The sequence below is a fragment of the Crinia signifera genome, chromosome 1 (assembly GCF_055691185.1).
Source record: "Crinia signifera chromosome 1, ASM5569118v1, whole genome shotgun sequence".
In the NCBI taxonomy this organism is placed as follows: Eukaryota; Metazoa; Chordata; class Amphibia; order Anura; family Myobatrachidae; genus Crinia; species Crinia signifera.
The window spans coordinates 193,086,845-193,114,087 of record NC_139217.1 but is presented as its reverse complement, the minus strand read 5'-3'; the positions used below and the strand labels follow the sequence as shown (position 1 = coordinate 193,114,087).

At 42.5% G+C, this 27,243-nt stretch overlaps 1 protein-coding gene across 3 annotated transcripts in view; it reads left to right on the top strand.

Annotated features, from left to right (window-relative positions):
• The window catches only part of LOC146066162 (melanopsin-B-like), a 180,920-nt gene that overhangs the window by 27,904 nt on the left and 125,773 nt on the right, over window positions 1-27,243 (top strand). The window contains exons 2-6 of one of the 3 annotated variants that reach the window (XM_083179097.1): window positions 6,321-6,460; window positions 9,236-9,369; window positions 13,370-13,573; window positions 17,900-18,071; window positions 26,528-26,683. In XM_083179097.1, the coding sequence (XP_083035223.1) occupies window positions 6,321-6,460; window positions 9,236-9,369; window positions 13,370-13,573; window positions 17,900-18,071; window positions 26,528-26,683 (806 nt within the window). The remainder of the gene's footprint in view (window positions 1-6,320; window positions 6,461-9,235; window positions 9,370-13,369; window positions 13,574-17,899; window positions 18,072-26,527; window positions 26,684-27,243) is intronic. The other 2 variants (XM_083179099.1, XM_083179098.1) reach the window with 2 other exon arrangements.

Here is a 27,243-nt window from a genome sequence, read left to right as displayed (position 1 = left end):
TGACATGAGTTTTGAAGATTTATTTTTCACTTTTTGAATGTTTTCATATTCATTCTCATGTGTCGACATGGACACCAATGAAGTGCCACACTTATATCAACATTTACATGTATTGACCTTTCTGTGTTGATTTTTTCTTGTGGTGATTCCCGGCACCCCCCCGCGACCCCCCTCCCACGATTCGCGGCACCCCCCGTAACTCCCGCGATTCGCAGCCCCACCCCGTGACACCCCCCTCCTGTGATTCGCGGCACCCCGCGACCCCTTCCCATGATTCGCGCCAACCCCCCGGGCCCCCCCTCCCATGGTTCGCGGTACCCCGCGACCCCCCTACCGCGATTCCCCCCCCTGACCCCCCTCCTGTCATTGCGGCAACCCCCCGCCCCCGCGACCCACCCTCCCACGATTCACTGCAACCCCCCGCGCCCCCCCTCCCACGATTCGCGGCACCCACACCCCCCGCGACCCCCCCTCCCGCAATTCACGGCATCCACCCACGACCCCTCCTCCCGTGATTCGCGGACACCCCTCACCTCATCCCTCCCCCCCCCCCGCGAGCGATTCACAGCAACCCCAGGATTAAATGGCACATGCAAAACACTGACACGGCTATGGTCGACAATGAAAAAGGTTGACATGAGTTTTTGAAGATTTCATTTTCTTTTTTTGAATGTTTTCATATTCATTGTCATGTGTCGACATGGACACTAATGAAGTGCCACACTTATGTCAACATTTACATGTGTTGACCTTTCTGTGTTGATTTTTTCTTGTGGCATTTTTTTTCCAGTGACAACTATGTGCACGTCAACCTAGACATCATCAACCAAGACGTTGTATAATATACAACACCTGTTCTGTTTTACTGTAGGTGTTTTAAGTCAGATCTTTTACTGCTACTATTACTGTTTATGTAAATGCATTCTGAATGACAGCAACATCCTACCATCCTTCTACAAGAATATATAACCAACTAGGTGATTCATCTCGCCCCGTGCCCCCCCCCTCCCGAAATTCGCGGACCCCCCGCGCACCCCCTCTCCCGCAATTCACGCCCCCCTCCTACGATTCACTTCACCCTGCGCACCCCCCCTCCCACAATTCGCAACCACCTCTCGCGCGATTCACGCACCCTCCCATGCTTTGTGGACCCCCGCCCTCTCCTGCGATTCGCGGACATCTGCACCCCCTCCCTCCCTTGATTCACAGCACCCCCTGTGCCCCTCCCACAATTCACGGCACCCCTAAGCCCCTCTTTAGTTCCCCGTATACTCACACACCCCTATCACTACCCAGCTCCTGCTCTCCTGAACCGTAACTTCCACCACGGGGGAGTCGCTGACACTGTTTTGCCCACATGCCCCTATCATACCTCATAGCCCAGCCTCCTGCTCTCATGCACCCTAACTCCCACCCAGTAGGAGGAGACACTGACTCAGGACCACCATCCTGTACTCCTGTACTGCCACGCTGGACCCTCACCCACTGGCAGAAGCTGCACAGTATCTCCCACCCTCCTCTTTAGTCCCCCTTATGCCCACACACCCCTATCACTACCCAGCCTCCTGTTTCCCTGTGTCGTGACCTCCGCCAGTAGGGAGCCGCTGACTCACAAACACCCTACTATACTATTGCACACACACACACACCTAAACAACATGCACACAGAGCCCCCCCCCACCCACGAATGTCACTGTACCATCCACACTATCAATGTATATCTTACTCTGTAACCGCTTTTTAATTAAACAAAACAATACACACCCCCTTCCAATCATATGCTCTCTATTTAACACATTTCACCTATAACTGAAGTTGTAATACAAGCCATCTTTCATACAATTCTAACCATCTTTCTCATATACAAATGTTCACAAATTAAGGGGGCACAGCCCCTTACGATGGTGTGAAGAGCGCCCGTAGGGTGCGATGAATCACCTAGTTTTACTATATTAGTATAATATTGTAAATATATTTTGTATTTGATTTTCTTTTTTTTGTATTGCATTCCATTTCATATTTGACATGATTTTACTCCAGTCATTTTTACACCTAGACATTACTTAGGTTGTTTTACAGACTTTTTACAGATTTTTAGAAGGCCACTTCACTGTTCAGTGAACCATCAACTAATGTAAATGCCTTTTACACTCAATGGTTGATGCTTATTGCTTTTGTAAGGAATTAATCCTTGAGTGCCAAATGAATTTGTCAAAATAGGTGTGAAGTTGGCAAGCAAACATTTTTATTCAATAAAATGACCTGTAATATATACCTTATATGGGAAATATAATCTTTTTTAACCTAACATTTTTTATTTGAATTCATTTAACAAATGTGAGCGATGCTTGCATTTTTAGAATATATTTTGTACATCTTTCACAGTTGTTGGCACTCAAAAGGTTAATCCAGTGATGGAAAGATGGATTAATAGACAGGAAAAGAGAGATGATATCTGGTAACATAACTTTTCAGAAGGAAACAGCGCAAATTAGATTACAAATTTGGTTGGGGTTGATCAAAGTGTTGTAATATTTATTTGTAAAGTACATCTAATAAATGAAAGTATGTCCATCTGCCTGTATGTTTGTCTGAAACCATTAAACTGAGAGTAATGAAGTTTTCACCATTGTGTAAGTAATATTGCCAGGCAAGTTATAGGCTACGTATAATCATGATTGGTCATCAGGTGGTTGGGGGCGGGACATATATATAATCAATGGTGAGTTTAATGACAAAAAAATCAAATCACATGATGCACACATGAACTACTTCCCCTACTGTCCCAAAATGCCCATCACAGAGCCACAGCTGTATGACTCCACAACTATAAATGCTAACATCATTCACGGAGATACTACTCACAGAAAAGAAGTATATCACTACCTCAGTGAAAGAGGCAGCCTCACCGACAGCAGTAATTTCCTGACCCACTGACAGCATCTCATTCCTGCCCTACTGACAGCAGCATATCACTCCCTTACTGACAACAGCACACCCCTGCCTCACTGACAACAACACATACCTGCCTCACTGACAGCAACACATCCCTGCCTCACTGACAGCAGCACATTTCTGTATTCCCCCCACTTTATACTTTTTCTCCCCCATCATGGTCCTACTACACCACCTCTAAGCCCTGCTCCCTCTCTCTTCTGTCACATCATCTCCATCCTAAAGACCACTAACTTCCCTCCCTGCCCACCTCCTGCATGTTCCCTTCATAGCTGATGAGCCCACACCATCACTACAGTTTGTTTATCTCTGTCCTCCAAATGAATGTCAAAAACACAGACAGCTGGGTTCCCGATGGCCACCTGCTATTTTCCCTCATGGGGGTCCAAGACCCCCATAGAGGGAGAATAGAATAGGTGGCGAGCGTTGCAGGGCAGTCGGGATCCCGACATCGGTCTAATGACTGTCGGGATCCCGACTGTATCACACCCATAATAAACTGGTTACCACACATGACCTGTTTATCATCAACTCATTGAATCTCCTAGCCATTACTAAAACCTGGATTTCCCTCTCAGACACCACCTCCCATTTTTCTCTCCTCTTGACAGCTCACATTCTCACGTACTGTACACCTGACCTGGGGGTCACTATGGGGGTGGTGTTGGGATCCTTCTATCCTTAGGTTACTCCTTCCAACTCCTAACCTCAGAATGTATGAGGATGTCATAGTGCTTTCCTAAACTTATCATGTCTAAGATAGAGCTGATCATCTTTCCACCATTTTGTATAACCTCCCACAATTTCACAATTTATTGGTGCTTCAACTAACTCGTCTGTCACCCCTATGCACTGTCTTGGAGTTATCCATGACTCCTCCATCTCCTTCAAACCACATAGTCCTGCCATTTCCATTGCAAAAATATTTCCAGGATCTTGCCCTGGATGCTACTAAGACCCTCGTCCACTTGCTGGTCATCTCCAGAGTAGACTATTGCAATCTCTTCCTATCTGGCTTCCCTGACTACTGTACCACCTTTATACATTCTAATGTAATTTTAATGCTGCTGTTGGCTCATCTTCCATTTTAAACCTACTATGTCTTCTCATACCTATTGGGAAACCCCCATCATCATTCCTCTCCCAATTCAACTCTCCATTCACACTTCTGCCCACCCTCGTCACTCAATAAATTCATGCCACCTCTTCTGCCCAATGATTACCTCTCTCTATCAGACTGTACACTTCTGTCCAAAACTTCAAATCGGCTATCAAGACCTACTTCCTCATCAAACCCAGCCATCTCTAATCCTACACTATCTTTCCCACTTGTGACACTGCAGCCTGCCCATCCAATTTTTTTGCCCATCCAATTTTGAATGTAAGCTTTCCCCTGATGCTTTTTCATCTCCTACAACATGACTTAATCCTTGGTTACTGACAATCTGATGATTTTTTTGGTGCTATAACCACTGATACAGCAATGTTTAAATACCACGTACTTGTTTTTCATGTCTAGTAATATGTCACTGTTTTATTTTTTCTTATCTTTTTTTGCTCATTTGTAGTTATTGGGAAGAAAATATAATGCAGTGAGTAGAATGCACTGTCAGAAACCTTGGAGTGCCTTTATTTTTATAAATACAACACCTACATAATTACATGAGAGTGCGGATATTGCTATTAGCTCTTAGTAGGCGAAGCTTCATGTTTTAAAGTCTAGGTATTGTAAGAAAAACTTCTACTAAAATAGGAATCAAGGAGCACAGCTACTTTACATTCTTAGGAGATATTTCCAGGACCCTAGGGGTGCAGATAAGTGGCAAAATCTCATTACACACTGGGGACAATTCTGGTTCACACCTAGTAAACCGAATTTGGCCCCTGCACTGATGGTCGGGTTTGCTCATGCACATGTACAAATGCGCAGACACAAACCCTGACTGTGAACAGGCGTGTCGGTTTACAATGTCATCAGGCCGTTCGCACGAAAAGGGCTTGGGCCCAGTGTTTCATGGGCGTCCCTATGAAAATGATGGTCATTCTCATGAGATTGCCTGTAGGATGAGATGTGCCATCAGTCGCCTGCCCAGTCTGTGTCCTGCTGCCGGCAAATATAAGTATTCACTGACATATATTTTCAATGGCAGGAGAAATCATTTGACGGTTGGCGACCATCGAATGATTTCTTCTGCTGCAGCCACATGGGAGGGTATGTGTCTCTGTGGGGGGGGGGGTGTGCACAGGGCCGGCTCTACTATTAGGCAGCTGCCTAGGGTGCCAGGATCTGGGGTGGCTCCACCAAGTCTGCCTATCAAAAAATTTAAAAAAAGGATGTCTATGAGGATCTTTGTTGTAGTTAATGCAGGCGGCTGCTGTGGAACTTGTAAGACCTCACCTCCATTCTTTCCCTTGAGGCATACTTCCCTACTTTGCTGCCCCCTCCTCCTTGCACTCTGTTGTGGGTGGCAAAGGTAGGCCTTCAGGGAAAGCAGGGGACTTGCCCACCTTCCTGAGGTGCTGGAAGGACCTCTTCATTTTTCGGAGCCTCTCTGCCATTCCGGAATGTTAGGCAATTATGCCTTAAGGGGTTGGAAATTGGTTATTGGTGGCAGTATGGGTATGAGGGTGGGGAGTAGGTTCAAATTTTGCCTAGGGTGCTGAGAAGCCTTACACCGGCCCTGGGTGTGCATTCTCCGGGGTGGCGTCACAAGAACTCGGTAAGCTGGGAGGTTTGCAGCTTGCAGAGTCAACTAGAATCACCCCCACTGTGCCAAAGTGTAAACACTACATGAATGTCCATCTGCTTAACCATTAGTTACCACCCACATTATTAAATGTGCCTCTGTTTAGCTTCATTTGTGGCTTTCAGTAATTATATGTTATGAGTGTTGGTGGTAAACTTACTAAAGCTTAAAAAAAATGAAAAAAGGTTATGTTGTCCATAGCAACAAATCAGATTATGCCTATCATTTCTCTATTGCATCCTAGAAAATGACAGAAGCTGATTGGTTACTATGGGCAACATCACCTCATTTAATTTTAAAAAGCTTAGTAAATTTACCTCTAAGAGTACAAATGTTCTTATTCACTAAAATGCAACAGGGAGGCAAACTATTGGTTATAGTAAAGCATAATATGAGATATACAGACCATCAAATTGCAAAGTTCAAGTTATTTTGCTGAGTGACCCCTCTAAATACTTATGGTCTACAATAAAAATGAGCTCTCTCCCCCCATCTCTATAATCATTCTTTATAAAAAATAAACTTGTCTTACCAGTCATGCAACTGTCATATATCAGCGACAGCAATTCAAATCTGTAATGCAGTTATTTTATAGCTCTATTGTCTTTTCTTTTCCAGGCAGTGGAGCTCGGAAAACACAAAAATGTGGTATTGCCGGACATTCCAATCCCAGTTCTCTACACAGTTGGAAGCTGTATTCTTGTTATTGGTTTAGTTGGTGTTGTTGGAAATGTATTAGTTATCTATGCATTTTACAGGTACAGTACAGTATTACAGAATTTATAATAAGATTAAATTAATAGATTATTGCATAAACATTCCAAGTACTATTTTAGTCATTATACATTTGAGGCATAAAGTTACTGGGCCAAATGTAATATGGTGTGAGAATCAGAAACTGAGAGATTTGGGGAGAGTTTCCCATTTTTTTAAACCGGCAAACAATTACATGGCAAAATCAACCTGGCTTTGATCAGTGTAAATGATGGGCACCTTAAAAAAATGACAAAACTCTCCCAAATTCTATTGAATAATTCACTTGTTTTGAAATGTTATTAAAATAAGATAATGTAATTGTAAAAAGTATAGACCTACTCTATAACAACAATGTTCAGAGCTTACATTTCAAAGGTCTTGCCATACATTTATTTATTATTTATTTATTAACAGTTTCTTATATAGAGCAGCATATTCCGTTGCATGAAGAAAGGGGGTGAACAACTGCGCTAATACATCAGGGTGCTCATTCTGGTTGATTCGGTCAGCTGCGAAGCTTGCAGCTGAACAAGTTCCAGAGGGCCTGCCTGCCACCCGCCGAATCACCCCCCCCCACACACACACACACACACACACACACCTCCATATAGGTATACAAGGGAATGTGTCATGAAGACACATCGCCTCACATGTGCCTGCAGCAGGAGAAATCATTGGATGGTCACCAACCATCCAATGATTTCCCCTGCCTTCGTAAATATGTCATGTGGAGTCAGCCGCCCGACCTCGGCACACCTCATCCTGCCCGCAAACCCATGGGTTTTAAAAAATATTAAGATATTAATAATATGATATTAATAGTGGTGACATATAAAGCAGTGGTCGAAGTGGGGCGGTATGGGATGATATGCCATACCGCCTCTTTCATATGGGGGTTAAAAAAAAGTAAAAAAAAGCCAGAACCCACAGGACACACTCTGACCAGCCGGCTCAGCCTGACAGCGAGGAGCAACTGTAACATAGATCAGGGCTGGGGGGCGAAGTTCCCCAGGCCCCGTCTGCTAATTGGAGTGGGGGACCGCCTATCACCTGCGCCCACACCCCCACCCCCTTTGCGCATCACCCGTTCACACACGCTGTCTTGGCAGGGTGGAAGATAGTAGTGCAGCAGCAGCTACAGGAGGAAGCTACGCATCCATTAGTAAAGACAAGTGCAGCACCCCATTGCCTCTATCTGCGGGGCGCTGCTCTGGCACGCCGTCAGTTGTGTACAGTATGCAGGACTCGGATGGGACACAGAGTGGATACAGCGCTGGTCGGGAGGCCAGCACTGTAATCAGCATCCACTGCAGCCAGTCTGTAAGTGTTTTAAAAAAAAATGTCCTGCTCTGTGTTGACGGGGGAGGGGGAGTTGGGTTAGCATGAACTGCAGGGTTTATTTTTTTTTTACAGTGGAGATTAGCTACTGTATCTACAGTAACTGGGCGGGAGGCACTATTCTGTGCTGGTGGATATGATGTGGATCTGAGGTGGAGGGGGTTCATTTATTGCTAAAGGGAGGTCATGTAACTGAGGGTCTTCTGTACTAGGGGAGCGCACACTCCTTATACCCGCCACAGCTAACTTCCTTCCCCTATCCGTAATCAGTAATATACAGCATCAGGGAAACTACAGCAATGCATTCTGCTAAGAATATTTACCTTCCCTCTACCCTCTCCTAAAACATTCCTTTCTTACAGCCTAATTCTAAACACACCCCCATACCAGTCTATCCCTAGCCCTCTATGCTAATGCCTAACCCTTAACCCCATTGCCAAAACCTAACCCTCTCACCCAGTACCCTATACTTAAGTCCCCCCTATTGACTAAACCTAACCTTCCCCTCTCCCCGACACTTGCCCACCTGCATATTTATAATCCGTATGATTGGAGTCGGGACTCTGACATCGATATCCTCAATGATGTCAATATTCTGGTACCTGGCCGTAAGTTGGGATGCTATTGTTGGTATTCCAACTGCCAGCATCCGATCTGCTGGGATACTAAACTCATCCCTCTCTAGATCCCTATTTTCCGCTCTAGATCCCTCATTCCATGGGTATATGGTGTGGTACATTACACTTAAGGACACGCCCCTTTTACATGAGTACTCCCCTTTTGTATGGCCACGCCCCCTTTCCGGAGTGCGCACGAGGAAGGTGTGCGCAAGAGGACATTTCTTCTTTACCATACCCCCACTTCAAAATTTCCACTTAAAAGGTAAAATACACCATGACAAGATATATTCACCCATCGGTCAAGTTGACCTGTATGTTGTCTGTGTCCATTCATACTGTATAACGCCTCCCTGAATCTCATAATCCCAGAGAAATGGAGCAGTCTTTAAAGCATTGTTTAGTTTTTCTGCAGCTTTAATGGAGAAGGCAGTACTCGTATTTGCTTCTGTAGCCTGGAGAGGTTTTGTGGAATCCAAAGTTGGGAACATCAATACTCCTGCAGTGGATTCCTTGCCATACATGTTATGCTGCAGAAACAGATACTAGCCAATACAATTTTAGCTGTCAACATTTATTGCAAATTAGAATGAAAATAAATATGTGAATGGATATTTTGGATAACCGTGCTATTCAATACATGTAATGTTGTATTTTTACTATTAGTAAAGTTTTATGCACAGTAGATGTACATGGCATAAACAGTATTTTAAATTCCACTGTTAATCTTTTGTACTGGAATTTTTTTTCTTTGTTTTATCTTATATGTTATTTTGGTCTTATAAATATGTTGTTGTTTTTTTTTTTTCATTCCATTCACAGTAACAAGAAACTGAGAACAGCACCAAATTACTTCATAATAAATTTAGCAGTCAGTGATCTACTCATGTCCGCTAGCCAGGCACCAGTATGTTTTCTGAACAGCTTCAACAGGCAGTGGATCCTTGGAGGAATAGGTATGGGAATTACATGAACATATTAATATTTCTTCATCAGTTTTTAAGCATGTTCAAGTTCAAATATAAATGAATAAGTACAAGTCATGCCCTTCTTCCCTCACAATTTCTAATTAAGGAGGTAAAAGAACGGTCCAGGTAAACATTTTTTTCCCCATGAGCTCACTAGCCCTAATTAGGGACATACATCCATTCAGCTGCCATCTTAACACTTCACTGCCCATGTTGTTGACTTTGGAGAATACACAGTGCAGGATCCATGTAATTATTTTATTCCTTACTCTTTGGCAGGAACAGTATTACGGGTTCTCTGCTTTTATTCAAGCTGAGTTAAAGTTATTTCATGGAAAAAAAAATGCTTGTTCTTAAGTATATCCTTATAAATGATTTCATTTTGTTAATGTATTGCTACCTCTTACCACCCATCTTCTGACGTCACTCCTTTCTTCTTTGGCAGCTTCTTGGATTGCTGTTGGCACTCGAGCCAGCTGTCTGCACCAATAAGCTGCTTCTGAATGTGACGTCACAAAGATGGTGGAGTACTGCATAAGGTAGAACAAGAGACAAAGTAGCGTTGTAAAAAAATATATATCTTTTTACACAATGTACATGTTATATGTTTGCAAACCTTAGTTTATAATGCACCGCTACAAACAATAAAAAACACTAAAACATAGTATAATAAATATGGTGGATGCTATTAGTGGAGTCAAATTTTGGGGAGCAAATGAAAAAGTATAGCTATCTAGATCCATATTTTAGGCCAAAACAGTGTCAATTTTTAATGTACGGCAAATGGCGAGTGTGTAGTAAAAGGACAATTAGTAGGCGCAATTTTTATCTATTGTAACATGGAAAAGAGGGCAAAATAAAAATGAACATTATTATAGTAGGAGTAAAACGGCAAAAAGATAAAACTTGCGTTATGAAAATGAAAGCAGGTATGGTCTGCTTACTGAAGTTCAGTAAACTGTGAAGTTGCATGCCCAGAGCAGCTGCTTAGGAAATGGTTCAATTGCATGCTAACATAGTTTTCCTAATTTATCTGACTGGGTCATAAATTATTTAAATATAGACAAAAATTGAGATGTAAATGTAATTTTCTTTTTCTTTTTTTGGATTACCAAATGTTTTTTCCTTGTCTGTTACCTTTACTAAAACAGAGTTTATCAAGCTGTTCCTGTCTAGATGGTTTGCATTGAGAATGTACTGCTGCAATCCATTGATGAAAACATGGACATAGTGATTTATCAATAAAATAAATAAAAATACATTGTTCCGCATTAAGTTGACAATGCCCTATTGTTCTATTTAAATAGCAAAATATTACCTTTTTACTTCGATATCCTTAGCACAGTGTACTAATGAGATGAGATGCAGATGAAAGTAATTAGTAGTAGTAGTTAGTAGTACAGTATGACATCATTGGTCCTGCAGCTGTGTATGAATCTACCCATGTGCTTACCATTCTGCAACATTTATATGTATTTGTTTCAAACAGTGACAATACTTACTAATTAGGAAACTGACAGAAGAATACATGGAAATATGATTTTATTTGCTTAGTCATTAAATATTAAGTTACAATATTTGCACTGGCACTTAATTACTTTTCTGTTTTATTAAGAAATATTGTTAATCTTTTGTTTAATGTGCAGTGACAGTGCTGGATTGTGTCTGTACAAACATTGTCTTTCATTTCATTTATGTGAATTGTCTAGGCATTTTAAATGCTTGTTGCATCAAAAACAGAATGTCATAAAAAAATATGTACTGTAGTCGAGTTCGGTATGAATTACCTACAATCAAAATTCTGACAACAATTGACCAACGGTCAAAATACCGACATGGTCAAAATACAGACATTTAAAATATAGACAGATCAAAAAGTAATTAAAAAGTTTGGTACTTGTTTCCTAGAACGGCGCCCACGATATTGATCTTAGGCATCGCAATGGATAAAAATCGCGTCGGTTGCATCGCATGCGGCCAAAAAATCGCATGCGATGGCCCACAGACCCCCTCGCGGGGCCCGCTGCGCTCGCCAAGCTTCGGGAGCTTGTTCCGCGTCCGCTCGCCATGCTTCGGGCTCGGTGGCTCGCTGCGCTCGCCACACTTTGTATTCTCAACTCCATTCCGATGTGGATAGTGGGGGTATGAAAAGGTCGGAGGACGCGTAACCCCGACCCTCGCAGGCTCCCTGCGCTCGCCACGCTTTGAGTTGACGTTGATGGTGGGGTGGCGTTAAACAATTGGGGGGCCATTTCACACTTCAGGGTGGCTATTTGGGGTCTGTGGGCCATTTAACATTGTTCCCTATGTAAAATCGGGTCAATTGGGCCATTTAACATTGTTCCCTATGTAAAATCGGTAATCGCGTCGGTCGCATTGCATGCAATTTTTTGGCCGCATGCGATGCGACCGACGCGATTTACATTTTAACATGCATTTCTATGTAAAATCGCGGGCATCGCATCGATCGCATCGCATGCCATTATAATGGCATGCGATGTACATGCGATGCCCGCGATGGGCGCCGTTCTAGGAAACAAGTACCAAAAGTTTCATATATTTTTTGGTCTGTATGTTGCATTTTAATTAAATCTTTTTTTCAAGGGTTGACAAACTTTGAGGGGACAGTAACAGTTAAACTACTTTCAGGAAGCCATTTTGTCCCATTAGGGAGCAGGGCATTAAATGAATATGGTAGAAGAACTTCGATATTCCTACCTGCGCACTGTAGCTGCCTCTTAGTCTGAAAACAATATGGTTTCCCTTAAACCATATAAGTGGAACTGAAAAAGTGGTTGGATTGTGACAGACACTGGGCGCTTAGATATAATAACAAATTTATTGGTTTACATATGATGAAAGAGCATGTATAATAAACACGTAGAAAATGTAGAAAAAAGTATAAAAACAAATAGAAAACGGTACTTGTTTCCTAGCACGGCGCCCAGATTTTCTATGTACGGCACTGTAGGGAAATCGCATCACATTGCATGGGTCATTATAACGGCATGCAATGTGATGCGATTTTTTCATGTAATTTTTTTTCTTCCATTTTACACCACAATATCCCATCGCATTGCATCACATGTCCCGCAAAACCGCATGCGATTTTATAGGGTGTGCGATGACATGACATTAGGTATACAATAATATGATTGTATGTCTCAAAAATAGATTTAACGCACCCCCCACCATCCACGCCACCCCGAAGCATGGCGAGTGCAGCGAACCCCGCGGGGGGGGTGGAACGCGTCCTCAGACTTTGTCATTACCCCACTATCCACGTCGGCGTGGAGTTGACTTTATATAGTGTGGCTAGCGCAGTGAGCCACCGAGCCCGAAACAGTATTGAGATAGATAGCTGTGTTACCCCAGAGGGCAAATCTAGCCTGCAGAATGTTATAGGTGGCAGGGTAACAGTCTATTTGTGCTACCATCCAGCCTCCAATTGCTTGCACTATCTCAAGGTGTTTGCAGGTATCAGTCAACAGGACTGATGCGTTTCGAGCCCTGTAGGCTCTTCCTCAAAGGCAGTGTCTTTGTAAAGCAATTGGAGCCTGGCTGGTAGCACATCCGGACTGTTACCCTGCCACCTATAACATCCTGCAGGCTCCAATTGCCCCTATGGGGTAAGATAGCTATCTATCTCAATACTGTTTTCTATTTGTTTTTATACTTTTTTCTACATTTTATACATGTTTATTATACATACTCTTTCATCATATGTAAACCAATAAATGTGTTATTATATCTAAGCGCCCAGTGTCCGTCACAATCCAACTACTTTTTCATTAAATGAATATACTTATAAGAATAACAAATGTTTCTACAGTACCTCAAATGTGATTTTAGTATGTTGTGTTATAGCAACTTGTGGTTTATAATGTATTGGGTCAAATGTATTAAGAACACATAATAGAATTTCTATTGTGTACATTTATGGTGACACAAAATATATTTGATCTTTGTATTATTCTTTACTTTCTAGGCTGTAATATCTATGCATTTTGTGGAGCTTTGTTTGGAATAACCTCTATGATGACTTTACTGGCTATTGCTGTTGACCGGTACCTAGTTATCACAAAACCATTACAATCGATCCAGTGGTCATCTAAAAAACGGACAATACAAGTAATTGTTCTTGTCTGGTCCTATTCATTAATGTGGAGCATGGCACCATTACTTGGCTGGAGTAAGTTGAATAATCTTTAATAATTGCCATAAATTAGATTTTTTTTTTTAAATGACAATAAAAAAAAATGACCGATTAACAATATTAAATCCTATTTTAAACTTTTAAAGGTACTTGTGTACTAGCACGGCACCCATCGCATCGCAGACCATAAGGCATAGGATGGTATGCGATGCGATGCAATGTTGCGCGATGGCAGGCGATGTTATACAATTTTAAATTGGATACCATCGCATTGTATGCCATTGTATCGCATATACAAAGCTATGCGATTTAAAATTGTATAAGCAGCGTAATGGGTTTTTCAATTGTAAAAGTGCCCCCTATAAGATAATTAAATGTCATGGGTGCTTACTATGTTAAAAGCACCCCCAACGGCACCCCCACTATCAACGGCAGCCCGAAGCCTGGCGATCTCAGTGAGCCTGCGAGGGGCGGCAGTACGCATCCTCCGACCTTTTCATACCCACACTATCTACGTCGGTGTGGAGTCGACTCCATATAGTGTGGCGAGCGCAGTGAGCCACCGAACCCAAAGCATGGCAAGCGCAGCGAGCCCCACGAGGGAATGCAGAATACATTTAAAGTAATATGCGTCCCCTCGTGGGGGTCACGGCGCTCGCCACGCTTCGGGCTCAGTGGCTCGCTGCGCTAGCAACACTATATAAAATCAACTCCACGCCGACGTGGATAGTGGGGGTATGAAAAGGTCGGAGGACCTTTTCGCTGCGCTCGCTGCGCTCGCCACGCTTCGGGTTGGCGTTCATAGGGGGTTATTCTGGTTTATTCGCTCACATGCGAACTCGCATAATGGTGTTATGCCGCCCACGACTCAATATCGTGGGCGCCGTTATAATACACAAGTACCCTTTTAAAAGATTAAATGGGGAGTTAATATTGTGTGATAGTACTGATTTACAAAAGGCTATAAGATTTGCATAGTGCATTTTCAGATCCTTTTAGCCCTGTATAGGATTTAGTTTATGAATATCACATTTATTGATTGTCTTACAAATTGTCCTTCAAAGGTTAATGGGAAAAAATTATACATTTGTTTGTAAGCATAATTTCTGAAGGCAATAAAAAATATTTAGATGACTACTGCACCCTAGTTAAAATACCTGATTTACTTGATATCTAAGTGAAAATAAGTTAACTTGAGTGAACACATTTAAACATTTATTATCCAATTACTATGGATCAGGAGAATTTCATAAAGTAAATAAAAAATAAATGTGAAAGTGCCAACATTTGGGAAACTGATGATTCTCCATTACTTTTTTAGGGCTTCACAAATTGTTTAACTTGTTAGGCCTTTATTTACTCAAGAACAAGACAATTCCAGAGTAAAATAAGTACTCTGGCGGAGATATTTAAAATGTTTAAATGAGATAAAGTGGGGCAGTTGCCCTAAGTAACCACTCAGATACTCACCATTACATAAACTTGCTAGATAAATGGCAGTTATGAGCTGATTGACTGCATTTGCCCAAAGGATTGATGCATCTCCTTCAATGTCCCTTCTAACCTTTTAGAATGTTGAGCCTATTCTCCACAACTGGGGTTTGTTGTAAGCAGTTGACTTTAGAGTTTAAAATAGAGATAACTTGTTGTTACTGACAGAGCATTTATTTATTAACAGTTTCTTATATAGCGCAGCATATTCCGTTGCACTTTACAAATGGGAAAACTGTACAAATATACAGCTTCCAGATTGGAGTTTTCATAGTCAGAAGTTGTTCTTAGCAATAATAAATAGATATTAAAGGGAACTCTTGAAATAAAGACTAGATTTGTAAGACCCAAAGCAAGGCCTAACAGAAATGCTCATAATTAGGTCAGATCTGTAGAATAAAAAAACACATTGCATTACATCTGTTGAAAGGTTAAGCAGAGTAGTTGTCCCATGGTCTACATTACAAATGATTACCATACAGAACATTTACAAAGATAATGCTCCCAGAGACCTCATTAGAAAGTCAATAAAAGTATGAACCTTTGTCGTACAGAGATGTATGGTTGACTACTGAAACAAAAACTAACGTTGTGGGCTTTAATCACAAGATATTTTTTGAGGCAAAAGGTCAAGAAGGATGAACCACTGTTACCTCGATGTTAAGCATGGAGGTAGATGGTTCATGGTTTGTTGACATATTTTGCATCTGACAGGAAGGATGGAAAAAACTAAACATCAAGGAATCCTAGAAGCTAATGTACTAGGAATCCTAGAAGCTAAATGTGTGAACACATAAAATATTAAAAGAGACTGAGTATTTTAGACACCAATCCAAAACATTCCTCAGGCTGGGGTCACAGTGTCATATTCACCCATGGCGGGCCCCTAGGCTTTCAGGTATTTCAGGCCCCCTCCAGCACTTTATTCTTTCACTCTACTACAGCTGATATTTAGAAAGCAGAGCCTATGCCATCAGTTATAAAGTCTAACAGCGTAGCTGTTCTTTTTTCCCATCCCTTTTATACATGACATGATCCCTATTTTATTTAATTTGTTATTTGAAGCATTTAAATCTAGTAAACCGGAACTGCGCATTACAATGTTTCCATATCTTCCATACAGAGGTTGTGTAACTTAATGTGTCTCCAAACTTTGATTCAATGGACTGTGTGTATGTGCAATGATAACAGGGAGTATTAAATATGTTATTATACGATTTGGCAATGAATGCTATGTGTCAATACCGAGAACATAAACACACCCAAGCAAGTAAATTAAATTATGGGGAATACTCCTCATTGGGGCTGGATAATTGAATATCCAATTTGCCAAAATGTCCATGCAGGGACTTATCTGACACTGCTACTAAATTTTCTATATGTATTGTACATGTATATATGTATCGTCTTTGTCAATGTCAATATCATAAATGCAAACCACATGCTAAATACATTTGGTACTTGTTTCCTAGCAGGGCGCCCAGTACGCTGTAAATGTACAGGGCTATTCTCCGTAGCAAAATCACATTGCATTGCATCTCATGGGCCATTATAGTGCCATGCGATGCGATGCAATTTTTTAATGTAATTTATTCACTGTTAGCCCTAGGGGATTGTATTGCATTGCACCTCCCGAAAAATTGCATGGGATTTTTATAGGGTGTGATGCCATGCCATTAGCTATGCACTTGTATGACATACAATGAGCGAGCCACCGAGCCCGAAGCATGGGGAGCGCAGCGAGCCCCGCGAGGGGACGCGGATTACTTTACATGTATTCCGTGTCCCCTCGTGGGGCTCACTGCTCTCGCCATGCTTCGGGCGCTCACCACACTATATAAAATCACACTTCGGGCTGGCGTGGATAGTGGGGGGGGCAGTGAAACCTCACGGTATGTCATACAAGTTTATAGCTAATGGCATTGACCCTATTGGGGGTACTGTGCGCTAGGGAGGATTAACAGCAACACTATCTCATTGCATATAACTTTTTTTCATTTGCAAATGGACTATTGCAGGATAGGCATTGCTATAGGATTCCTAAACATGTAAATAGCAGATGTGGATGTGTTTAGTATTTAATAACATTTGATATGGAAAATGTGACTCATATTTATTAATAATAATACAGACATTTTTCTCAATTTTGTATAGGACACTTCATTACCTTAGTTTATTATGATGAAATAGGATAATCATGTAACATATACTATTAACATACAATTGTATTTCTGATGCAAATACTAGTGTTTTCAAGATGGAGGCATTAAGTACAAAAAGAATACAGTATGCTTGTCTTTGCATCCAACCCTTAAAAAGGCCCATTATTCAGGGCTGTCAACAGGAATTTTGGGGCCCGGGACTCTGTGCCCCGGGTCCCCCTCCTCACTTGAGTTTCTGTAACACGGTTCCTTCTCCTCCATCTCTTCTTCTGCTGAACTGCAGCCTGGAGGTCCCGGAGCACAGGCTTCTTCAACTCAGGATGCCGGCGGACAATTAAAATGCAACACCAGCTGGTGAGCCAATAAGAGCTTGCGTACCCTTAGCCACTGCTGGCTCAAAAGCTGGTGCAGCATTTTAATTGGCCGCAGGCATTCTGGGTTGAATAAGCCTGCGCTCCAGGACCTCCAGGCTGCAGCTCAGCGCAGCACAGTGTAGGCAGTCAGGGGGTTTGCAGTGGACAAAATGATCTGCCAGGGCCCGGGACAGCTGGACCCACAGCACCCCCCTATTGGCGGTCCTTCCATTATTTGCATTAGAGTATAAATATATTATTTTTAGTTGTGTGTTGTAAGATATTTCATATTTTAACACATTCATCAAAAGTTGTTGTGGACATTATATTGACATATATTAAATCCTTTTTGTCAGGTTCGTATGTACCTGAAGGTTTAATGATATCATGTACATGGGATTACGTTACAGCTACAACTTCAAACAAAAGTTACACCATGATGTTGTGCTGCTGTGTGTTCTTCATCCCACTTCTTGTGATATCACACTGTTATTTATTCATGTTTCTGGCTATTAGAAGTACTACCAGGTAAGAGATCAGTCATATTGTAGGAAATACACTTCTTGCTAACTAACCACATGTACAGTATGTGATCTTCCTGTGCAGTGATAGGTCAGTCAGTGACTAATGTGCCAAGATATTTGTTGTTTATTTGTTTTGTTATACAAGCATCAAGCACAGGGGCAATTTTTCACTACAGAAAGTATTCTTAATCATAGCTAGTACATTATGTTAGCTAATATACAGAGAGTGCATAACATTGTGATAGGTGGTGTGTAGTACATTACATTGTCATAACTAAGATATACAGTAGATATTACTTTACATTGTCATAGCTAGTGTATAGATAGCATCTTACTTTGTCATAGTGAGTATATAGTTAATTTGTTACAATTTCATAGCTAGTATACAGGTAGTACATACCATTGTCATCATAACTAATATATAGATAATATGTTACATTGTCATAGCTAGTATACAGATAATACATAACATTGTCATAGCTAGTATATAGATAGTACATAAAATTACCAGAGCTAGTATATAGATAATATAGTATGCAACATTATCATAGCTAGTATATATAGTAGATAGTATTTTTTATTGTCAGAGCTAGTATACAGATAGTACATACCATTGTCAGAGCTAGTACTGTACTAGCATATATTACTGTATATAGTATAGTATGCAATATTATCATAGCTATTATACAGTAGATAGTACTTTATATTGTCATAGCTAGTATATTTATATAGATAGTATGTTACATTATAATAGCTAGTATACAGATAGTATGTTATATTATAATAGCTAGTACTGTATATACAGTAGATAGTACTTTATGTTGTCATAGCTACTGTATTATATAAATATTATGTTACCTTGTCATAGCTAGTATATAGAAGATCAGCACATAACAACTTGCATTAAGATTGAGAAATCCAGGTAGAGCAAAGATAATAAGGTATTACATGGCACACAGCACCATCACTACATTAATCAGGGATAAGTAAAGTGTTCCCTGATACCTTATTAGCAATCCTACAAAGAGAGCTATGGCTTTTTTCATGGATGAAGCCAGGAATTCAGACCCATAGCCCACTGGCGTAACTATAGCACCGCAGCCCCCGCCACCGTGCGGGGGGGCGCTGTGCATATGGGGGCGCCGGGGGCTGCGGTTCTATAGTTACACCTCCCCCCAATCCCCCGCAGGCTTACCTATTTCGCTGGTCCCGGCGGCTCCGTTCTTCTGCTGAGGACCACCACAAAATGGCCGCCCCCATATAGCACACAGTTCTCTGAAACTGTCTGCTGTATGGGGGCGGCCATTTTGTGGTGGTCCTCAGCAGAAGAACGGAGCCGCCGGGACCAGCGCGAAAGGTAAGGCTGCGGGGGATTGGGGGGGGGTTGAATGGGCGGTGGGGGGGCGCCCAAAACCTAGCTACGCCGCTGCCATAGTCCTTATTATCTTGTTCTGTGTGATAATGCCAGAAAATGTGAAAATGTCAAAACCTTTTGTTATTTAAAGGGTCTTAGGAGGTTATTCTGGTTTATTCGCTCACATGCGAATTCGCAAAATGGTGTTATGCCGGCCCACCATTGGCAAGGTGCATACGTTCGCACTAGCTGCGTATGGATGTTTTACTTAAACATGCAATCGCATACCACTGGGACCCTCCCACATCTTTCGATGGTCGACCTTCGAAAGATGTGGAAGGTGCACGCATATGTAAGGTTGCTCTGAGCAACCTTCCATTTAGTTATTTACAGTTTCTTATATAGCGCAGCATATTCCGTTGCGCTTTACAATTGGAAACAACAGTGATTAAATAAACTGGGTAGAAACAAACCAACATAGCAGTAGGAGGGCATGGGTGTACGCCCAGGGGTAAGTGGGCAGGCAGCTGACATCCGGTGATGTCAGCTGCCCGGCCCCCACATGTCCATCATGGCCTCATTAGCATGAGAACGTCCAGCATTCTCATGGGAACGCTCATGAAATGCTGGGAATTCCCATATGCTAATGGATCAGCCCGGAACACCCAACCCGCCCTCCGCCTGCAAAGATTGGTGCGTGCACCCAGCAAACAGTTTGTGAAATGCATGACAATTGAGGGGTGTGGTGATGATATGTTCAGGTACACCACCTTAGGGCAAGACTAGTGTTCTTTCAACAACTGGTTTCCCCTTAACTCTGTCTCCTACGCTGCTTTTTGCGCCTTTTTCTAAGCTGCCTTTCTGTAAAAAAAAATACTTTTGTATTGGAACATGTAAAATTGGCAGGTGTGCAAGCTACCTCTAAACATTATTAGAGGGTTTAAGTTCCAAAACAGTCCTACACAAAGGAATTAACTGTCAAATCAGGGTTTTTCTAGCTACGTCAGGACAGTCCCCTTTGGCTATCTAACACCTCAATATACATAGGGGCAGATTTATTAAGCTTGGAGAAGAGATAAACTGGAGATAAACTGGAGATAAGGCAAAAGGAGATAACGCACCAGCCAATCAGCTGTGTTTGAAAATGACAGTTGGGAGTTGATTGGCTGGTGCTTTATCTCCTTTTGCCTTATCTCCAGTTTATCTCTTCTCCAAGCTTAATAAAACTGCCCCATAGTAACATAGGGGCAGATTTATACCCCTTTTACACCAACGAAAAACCCAGGTCGGACCCAGGTCGGACCCAGGTCAGTGTTGGTGTAAATGGGACCAACCCAGAACCATTGACACTGGTCTCCTACCCAGGTCCTGACCAGGGTTGAACACTGGTCGGACCTGGGTCGTGAGCGGTGTAAATGGTCCCAACCCAGGTCAGGACATCTGGGTAGTGCTGAAAGGATACCAGAAGCATGGGACGCCTTTCCGTAAGTCAGTACCATGCATTCCACAGTGCATTGCAGCAGCAGAAGACAGCAACCCGTGCGGACAGTGCACACAGGCTGCTACCTGGCACTACACAGTTGGACCTGCCACAACCCTATCTGGCACTAGGATGCAGCGCTGTCAGGCAGTAGCGGGACCAAGAGCTTAAAGGAGGAGGGTGCGTGATGTGCCTCCCACTCCAGTGACTCCATTTTTTTAAGGGATATATACTCTACCTACAGAAATCATTTATGTTTGTTTTGGGGGGGGCTGGGGGAGGGGTATGGATTGTATGGTCGACCTAAAGATTGTCAACAGTCATAAGGTCGACATACTGCAAGGTCGACATTTGTCTAGGTCGACATGGGATAAGATCGACAGGTCATCAGGTCGACACAAGCATTAGGTCGACATGGTCTAGGTCGACAGTCAAAATGTCAACATGGGGCTTTTCACTGTTTTTTTTTTTACCCGAATGTCGACATAGTCGACATGGACACAGTTTTAAGTGTCCATGCACTCGGCACACTATTTTATTCTCCCACAATGCCCCAGTGCAGTGATGGCTAACCTTGACACTCCAGCTGTTGTTGAACTACACATCCCAGCATGCCCTGCATCAGTTTTAGCATGGCCAAATAGTAAAACTGTAGCAGGGCATGCTGGGATGTGTAGTTCAATAACAGCTGGAGTGTCAAGGTTAGTCATCACTGCCCTAGTGGATATTAGGGCATGAAATACCGCCTGTCGGTATATGTCGGCTCATTAAACAGTGAAAAATCCTATGCCGACCTAATGCTTGTGTCGACCTAATGACCTGTTGACCTTGTCCCATGTGGACCTTGCAGTATGTCGACCTAGTGGTGTCGACCTAATGACTGTCGACCATCTTTAGGTCGACCAACTGACTGCTGCTGCATCACTGAATATAACTTTTTGACAAAATATTTTGCTAAATAAACCAACCAACATTTTTCAATGCTAACTTTTCATGTCTTTTAATTTTTATTTAAATCATTGAGGGAAGGTTGGCTGGCAGTTTATCAGTCCTAAAATTGACATTTTTAATGTCATCCATAGGGAAAAGCAGGGCTGACCCAGGTTCAGTGTAAATGGTGCAGACCCAGGTCCGACCCAGGTTGAAGTGCTGTGTAAATGGGGTATGAAGCAGGGTCCGACCCTGGAAACTTCTGTGTTCAAAGACCAGGGTCCGACCAGGGATTTTGGTGTAAAAGGGGTATTATTAAGCTTGGAGAAGAGATAAACTGGAGATAAAGCAGAGAAAAGGTAAAAGGAGACAAAGCACCAGCCAATCAACTCCCAACTGTCTTTTTCAAACACAGCTGATTGGCTGGTGCTTTATCTCCTTTTACCTTTTCTCCGCTTTATCTCCAGTTTATCTCTTCTCCAAGCTTAATAAATCTGCCCCATAGTAACATAGGGGGTTATTTTGGTTCACTCTTTCTGACAAATTCCTTCTTAGATGGACAAAACCATGTGCACTGCAGTGGACAGATGTAACTTGTGCAGAGAGAATTAGATTTGGGTGGGGTTTTACTTTAAAGTGAGATCTATATTGCAGTGTAAAAATAAAGCAGTCAGTATTTTCCCTGCACAGAAACAAAATAACTCACCCAAATCTAATTATCTCTGCACATGTTACATCTGCCCCTTGCAGTGCACATGGTTTTGTCCATCTAAGAAGGAACTTGTTAGAAAGAGGGAACCAAAATAACCCCCATAGTAACATAGTAATTAAGGCTGAAAAAAGACATTAGTCCATTGAGTTCAACCTATCTAACTTGTTACTACTGACTTGAGTAAGTTGTATCCTATAGGATTCCCTTAGTACAGTGGTTCCCAAACTGTGTGCCTAGGCACCCTGGGGTGCCTCAGGACACTTGCAGGGGTGCCTTGGGTTGGTGGACCAAGAACAATTCATATTATTTATGGTCAATGTACCAGGCAAAACCAGTGCTTGTGGCTGCCAATCATATCATATGTGGACAAACAGAAGCAAATCCTGTCCCTCACCAGATAACTGTGACATATAAAAACAATGCACTTTATTTAATATATTTTTTCTGAATTTCTCAATAAGAAGCATTTGGCCTAGGGGTGCCTTGGAAATATTTTGATGCTCTAGGGCGCCGTGATTCAAAAAAGTTTGGGAACCACTGCCTTAGTGGCCAAAAATGTATCCAGTTTTTATTTAAATTCATTAACAGTTGTCGCTATAATAACCCCCACCGGCCATAAGTTCCAGAATTTTACTGCTCTAATGGTGAAGAATCCTCTTCTTAATTTAGTCCGGAATTTGTTTTCCTCAAGCCTCACTACATGCCCGCGTGTCCTAAATATAGGCCAGTTAGTGAACAAATCATCTCCCAGTTCCATATGATTCCCAATCCTGTATTTTAACATACTAATCATATCATCTCTCAACATCCATTTCTCCAGTGAAAATATATTAAGCCTGGTTAACCTATCTTTGTATTTTAGTGATTCGAGACCTTATACTAGTTTCGTCGCCCTTCTCTGTACCTGTTCCATTTCATTTATGTCCTTTTTAAGGTGCGGTGCCCAGAATTGAACACAATATTCCAAGTGTGGTCTCACCAATGCCTTGTAAAGAGGCACTATCACATTGGCATCCCTTGAATCCATTCCCCTTTTAATGCATGTGCACTATTACCCAAGTTTTCATCTATGACGACCCCCAAAACTTTGTGTTTTGTTTAGAGACAGTTAGGAATATCTTGTGTTTAGGTTTTTTCTTTTGATGTTTATTTTATTTTCTGCTTACTAAAACTGGTTGCGGCCAGTTGCACCCCAAAGACTGGACTTGTATGATTTCTAAGCTGGATGCCTGGATGCCTTCTACCCCAGGAAAAGGCATCCAGTTCCCCTACAGTGTTGCACCAATAATGAATTACTTTAAATTTATCAAATTCAAACTGCATTTTCCATCTTTCCACCCACCTTTCCAGTTTATTTAAGTAACTTTATAGTGTTTTCACATCCTCTCCTCAATTTTGTGTCATCCGCAAATATTGCAATTTTACTCACTATGGGTGAGATTCACCAAACTAAAAATGCCGTAAAAACCCTGTTTTCTGGGTTTTTACCGCATTTTCATATGCAGAAAAGCCCCACCGCCGGGGCTTCGCTGCGCGCGCGCGGGGGGGGGGTTACGCCAGTTCTATATGACGTAACCCCATGGAAGCCTATGGGCTTCCCTTCGTGTCCCCTTCTGCCCCGCCCGCCCCCGCTGAATCGCGACGCACCCCCCCTCACCTGTGTCCAGCAGCCTCCTGCTGTGCTGCCCGGACCAGTGACCTCCTCCTCCCTGCACAGCTTCCGAGTGAAGGGAGGAGGAAACGGAGCCCTTACAGCCAGGTAAGGGTGCAGGGAGGGAAGAGAGAACCCGCTGCATATCGCCGGCCATCGCATTTGAGTTAATAATCGCATATGTTACTGCATATGCGGTTATTAACAATGCGAATGTCGGCGATGTGCACCGGGGGTTATTAGAGAATCCTGCCCTATGTCACTTCCAATATAATTTATGGTACTTGTGTATTTTGGCGGCGCCCCCCATCTCCATCGCGCAATGTTTAAATCGCATCGCATGCCATGCACCCGATGGCATGCAATGCGACGCGATTTTTGCCCCCTATGCGATGAAAGATTGTATAAGCACCCTAAATGGTGCTTTTAAGCACCCTAATGGGTGCTTACAATGTTAAATGCACCCCCACGCCACCCCCCCACTATAAACGTGAACCCGAAGCGCGGCGAGCGCAGCGAGCCCGCGAGGGGCGGCGGTAAGCGTCCTCCGACCTTTTCATACCCCCACTATCCACGTCGGCGTGAAGTTGAAAATAGAAAGTGTGGCGAGCGCAGCGAGCCACCGAGCCCGAAGCGTGGCAAGTGCAGCGAGCCCCGCGAGGGGACGCGGATACCTTCACAGGTATCGGAGTCCCCTCGCGGGCTTCACAGGTATCCGCGTCCCCACGCGGGGCTCGCTGCGTTTGCCACGCTTCGGGCTCGCCACACTTTCTATTCTCAACTCCACGCCGACGTGGTTAGTGGGGGTATGAAAAGATCGGAGGACGCGTACCGCCGCCCCTCGCTCGCCACGCTTCGGGTTCACGTTTATAGTGGGGGGGTGGCGTGGGGGTGCATTTAACATTGTAAGCACCCATTAGGGTGCTTATACAATGTTTAATCGCATCGCATTGTATGCCATATACATTGTCATACAATTTTAGCCCATCGCCCAAAGCAATTTTAGCCCTTTGCGTCGCATCGCATACCATCGCATGCGTTATGGTATGCGATGCGATGGGCGCCGCTAAAATACACAAGTACCTCATTTATGAATATATTAAACAAGTTGGGTCCCAGATATGGGGAGATATGCAGTACTAATCCTTAGAAATTGATACAGTCATGAAAGATACAGTACAAGCTAATCTGCTCGGAAATGTTATTTTTAAAACACAGCCTGTACCATGGCAATTAGGAGTTGATTGACTGGTACTGTATTTCTCTCCACTTTATCTCTTTTCAAGGCTTAGTATATCTGTCCCTTTAAGCAGCTTAGGCAATAAGGTAAATTTGTGGAATATCTCCCAAAACACCCATTTGTGAGAGGAATGGGCAGATGTTATCGATCTCCAATATTTGTCACATTCCCACCATTTCCAAGCACAAATCAGTTCCTGTCAGGGTTATACGGGGGCTACCATGTTCCCGAAATACTTGTCCAGAATATGTTAGCTGTCCCCCATCAGATACATGTACCAGCTAATAACCATTCATGTATATTACCCACAGGGAACCCGAAGCAGGAAACAGAGTCAAATTGTAAGTGATCATTCTGCTTACAACTCTTCGGCAGGATAGCTTCTTATTAGAATCTTTCTCCTGGCAAGGGCATAATGCTAAATTCGGGTGAAAATCTTCATTTTCACCTAGCAAAAATGATCTATGACCACATTAAAAATGCAGATTGTGATATATCTAGCCACTAAATTGCTCTACTCTTCTAACAGAAAAGTGATTAAAAAGATTTAGGGAAGTCCACTTATTTAAACATGAATCTTAGTCACATCTGTTACAGATCTGCAGACTTCAGATTATACCAATCTACTTCAGGATTTAAATGCAAACCAATCACAAATACGTTCTAATGGAGCTTCTGTTCTTAATCACACATCACTGTGCTCCCGAGCTGAAAATCTGCAAGAGTTTATTAGTCACCATCACAGTAATAAAAGCTGTAACGGATAAGGATTGTTAGTATAACAATTTCAATGAGACACAAGTGCTTAATACTAACTACATTATGCAGTATTATTACTGGAACTAGCTCTAGCATGGGAAGGGTTAATAGAAATATTACACATTTCAAATTTCAGAAATGTCTCAGAAAGCCTAGTCACCACAGTTAGACTAAATATTATTACTATAGTAACAATAAGCATTTATTAAATGCAACTCATAAATATACATGTAACAGGTGAGTTTAATCACCATCTGGAACAACAGCTGTTCTTTGAATTAGAAGACGCATTGTGTCTGGCAATGTTCTCAATTGCATGTGCTTTTCTTTCTAGGAATGTCCAGAAGCTTGGATCGTGTGGCCGGCAATCATTCTTGTCATCCACTATGAAGAATGAGTGGAAAATGGCAAAAATTGCCTTAGTTATCATAATTGTCTATGTGTTGTCTTGGTCTCCATATGCTTGCGTCACATTAATTGCATGGGCAGGGTAAGTATAGTCAATATCTATACACAATGCAATAGCAATTAATAGTGTTTTATATGCAGGGCCGGTATAATGCTCCTCATCACCCCAAGCAAATCTAGTAACCCCTCAGCAATACCATACAGCCACCAATACCCACACAGTGGAAGTCTGGCGATGGCATCTTAGAAGTTCCACAGCCATCATCTGCATTAAGTACAACAAGGATGTCTTCCTCATAGACATCATTCATTTTGTGATTGGCAGAATTGGTGGTGCCCCCCAGATCCCAGCACCCTAGGCATCTGCCCGAATCTGCCCAATAGTAGAGCCAGCCCTGATTATATTGGGGGTTTCATCAAGTATAGTTTAACTGGTACTTATATGTTAGTTGGGCGCCCACTTTGCTATTTGCTTAGTTTTGCGCATCCGCTCGCCACGCCTTGGGCTCAGTGGCTCGATAGTGGGGGTATGAGCGTACTAACTAAAGTGGGCGCCCAACTAACATATAAGTACCGTTTAACTCAGTGGTTCTCAACCTCGGTCCTCAAAGACCCCCCAACAGTGCACGTTTTGCAGGTCAC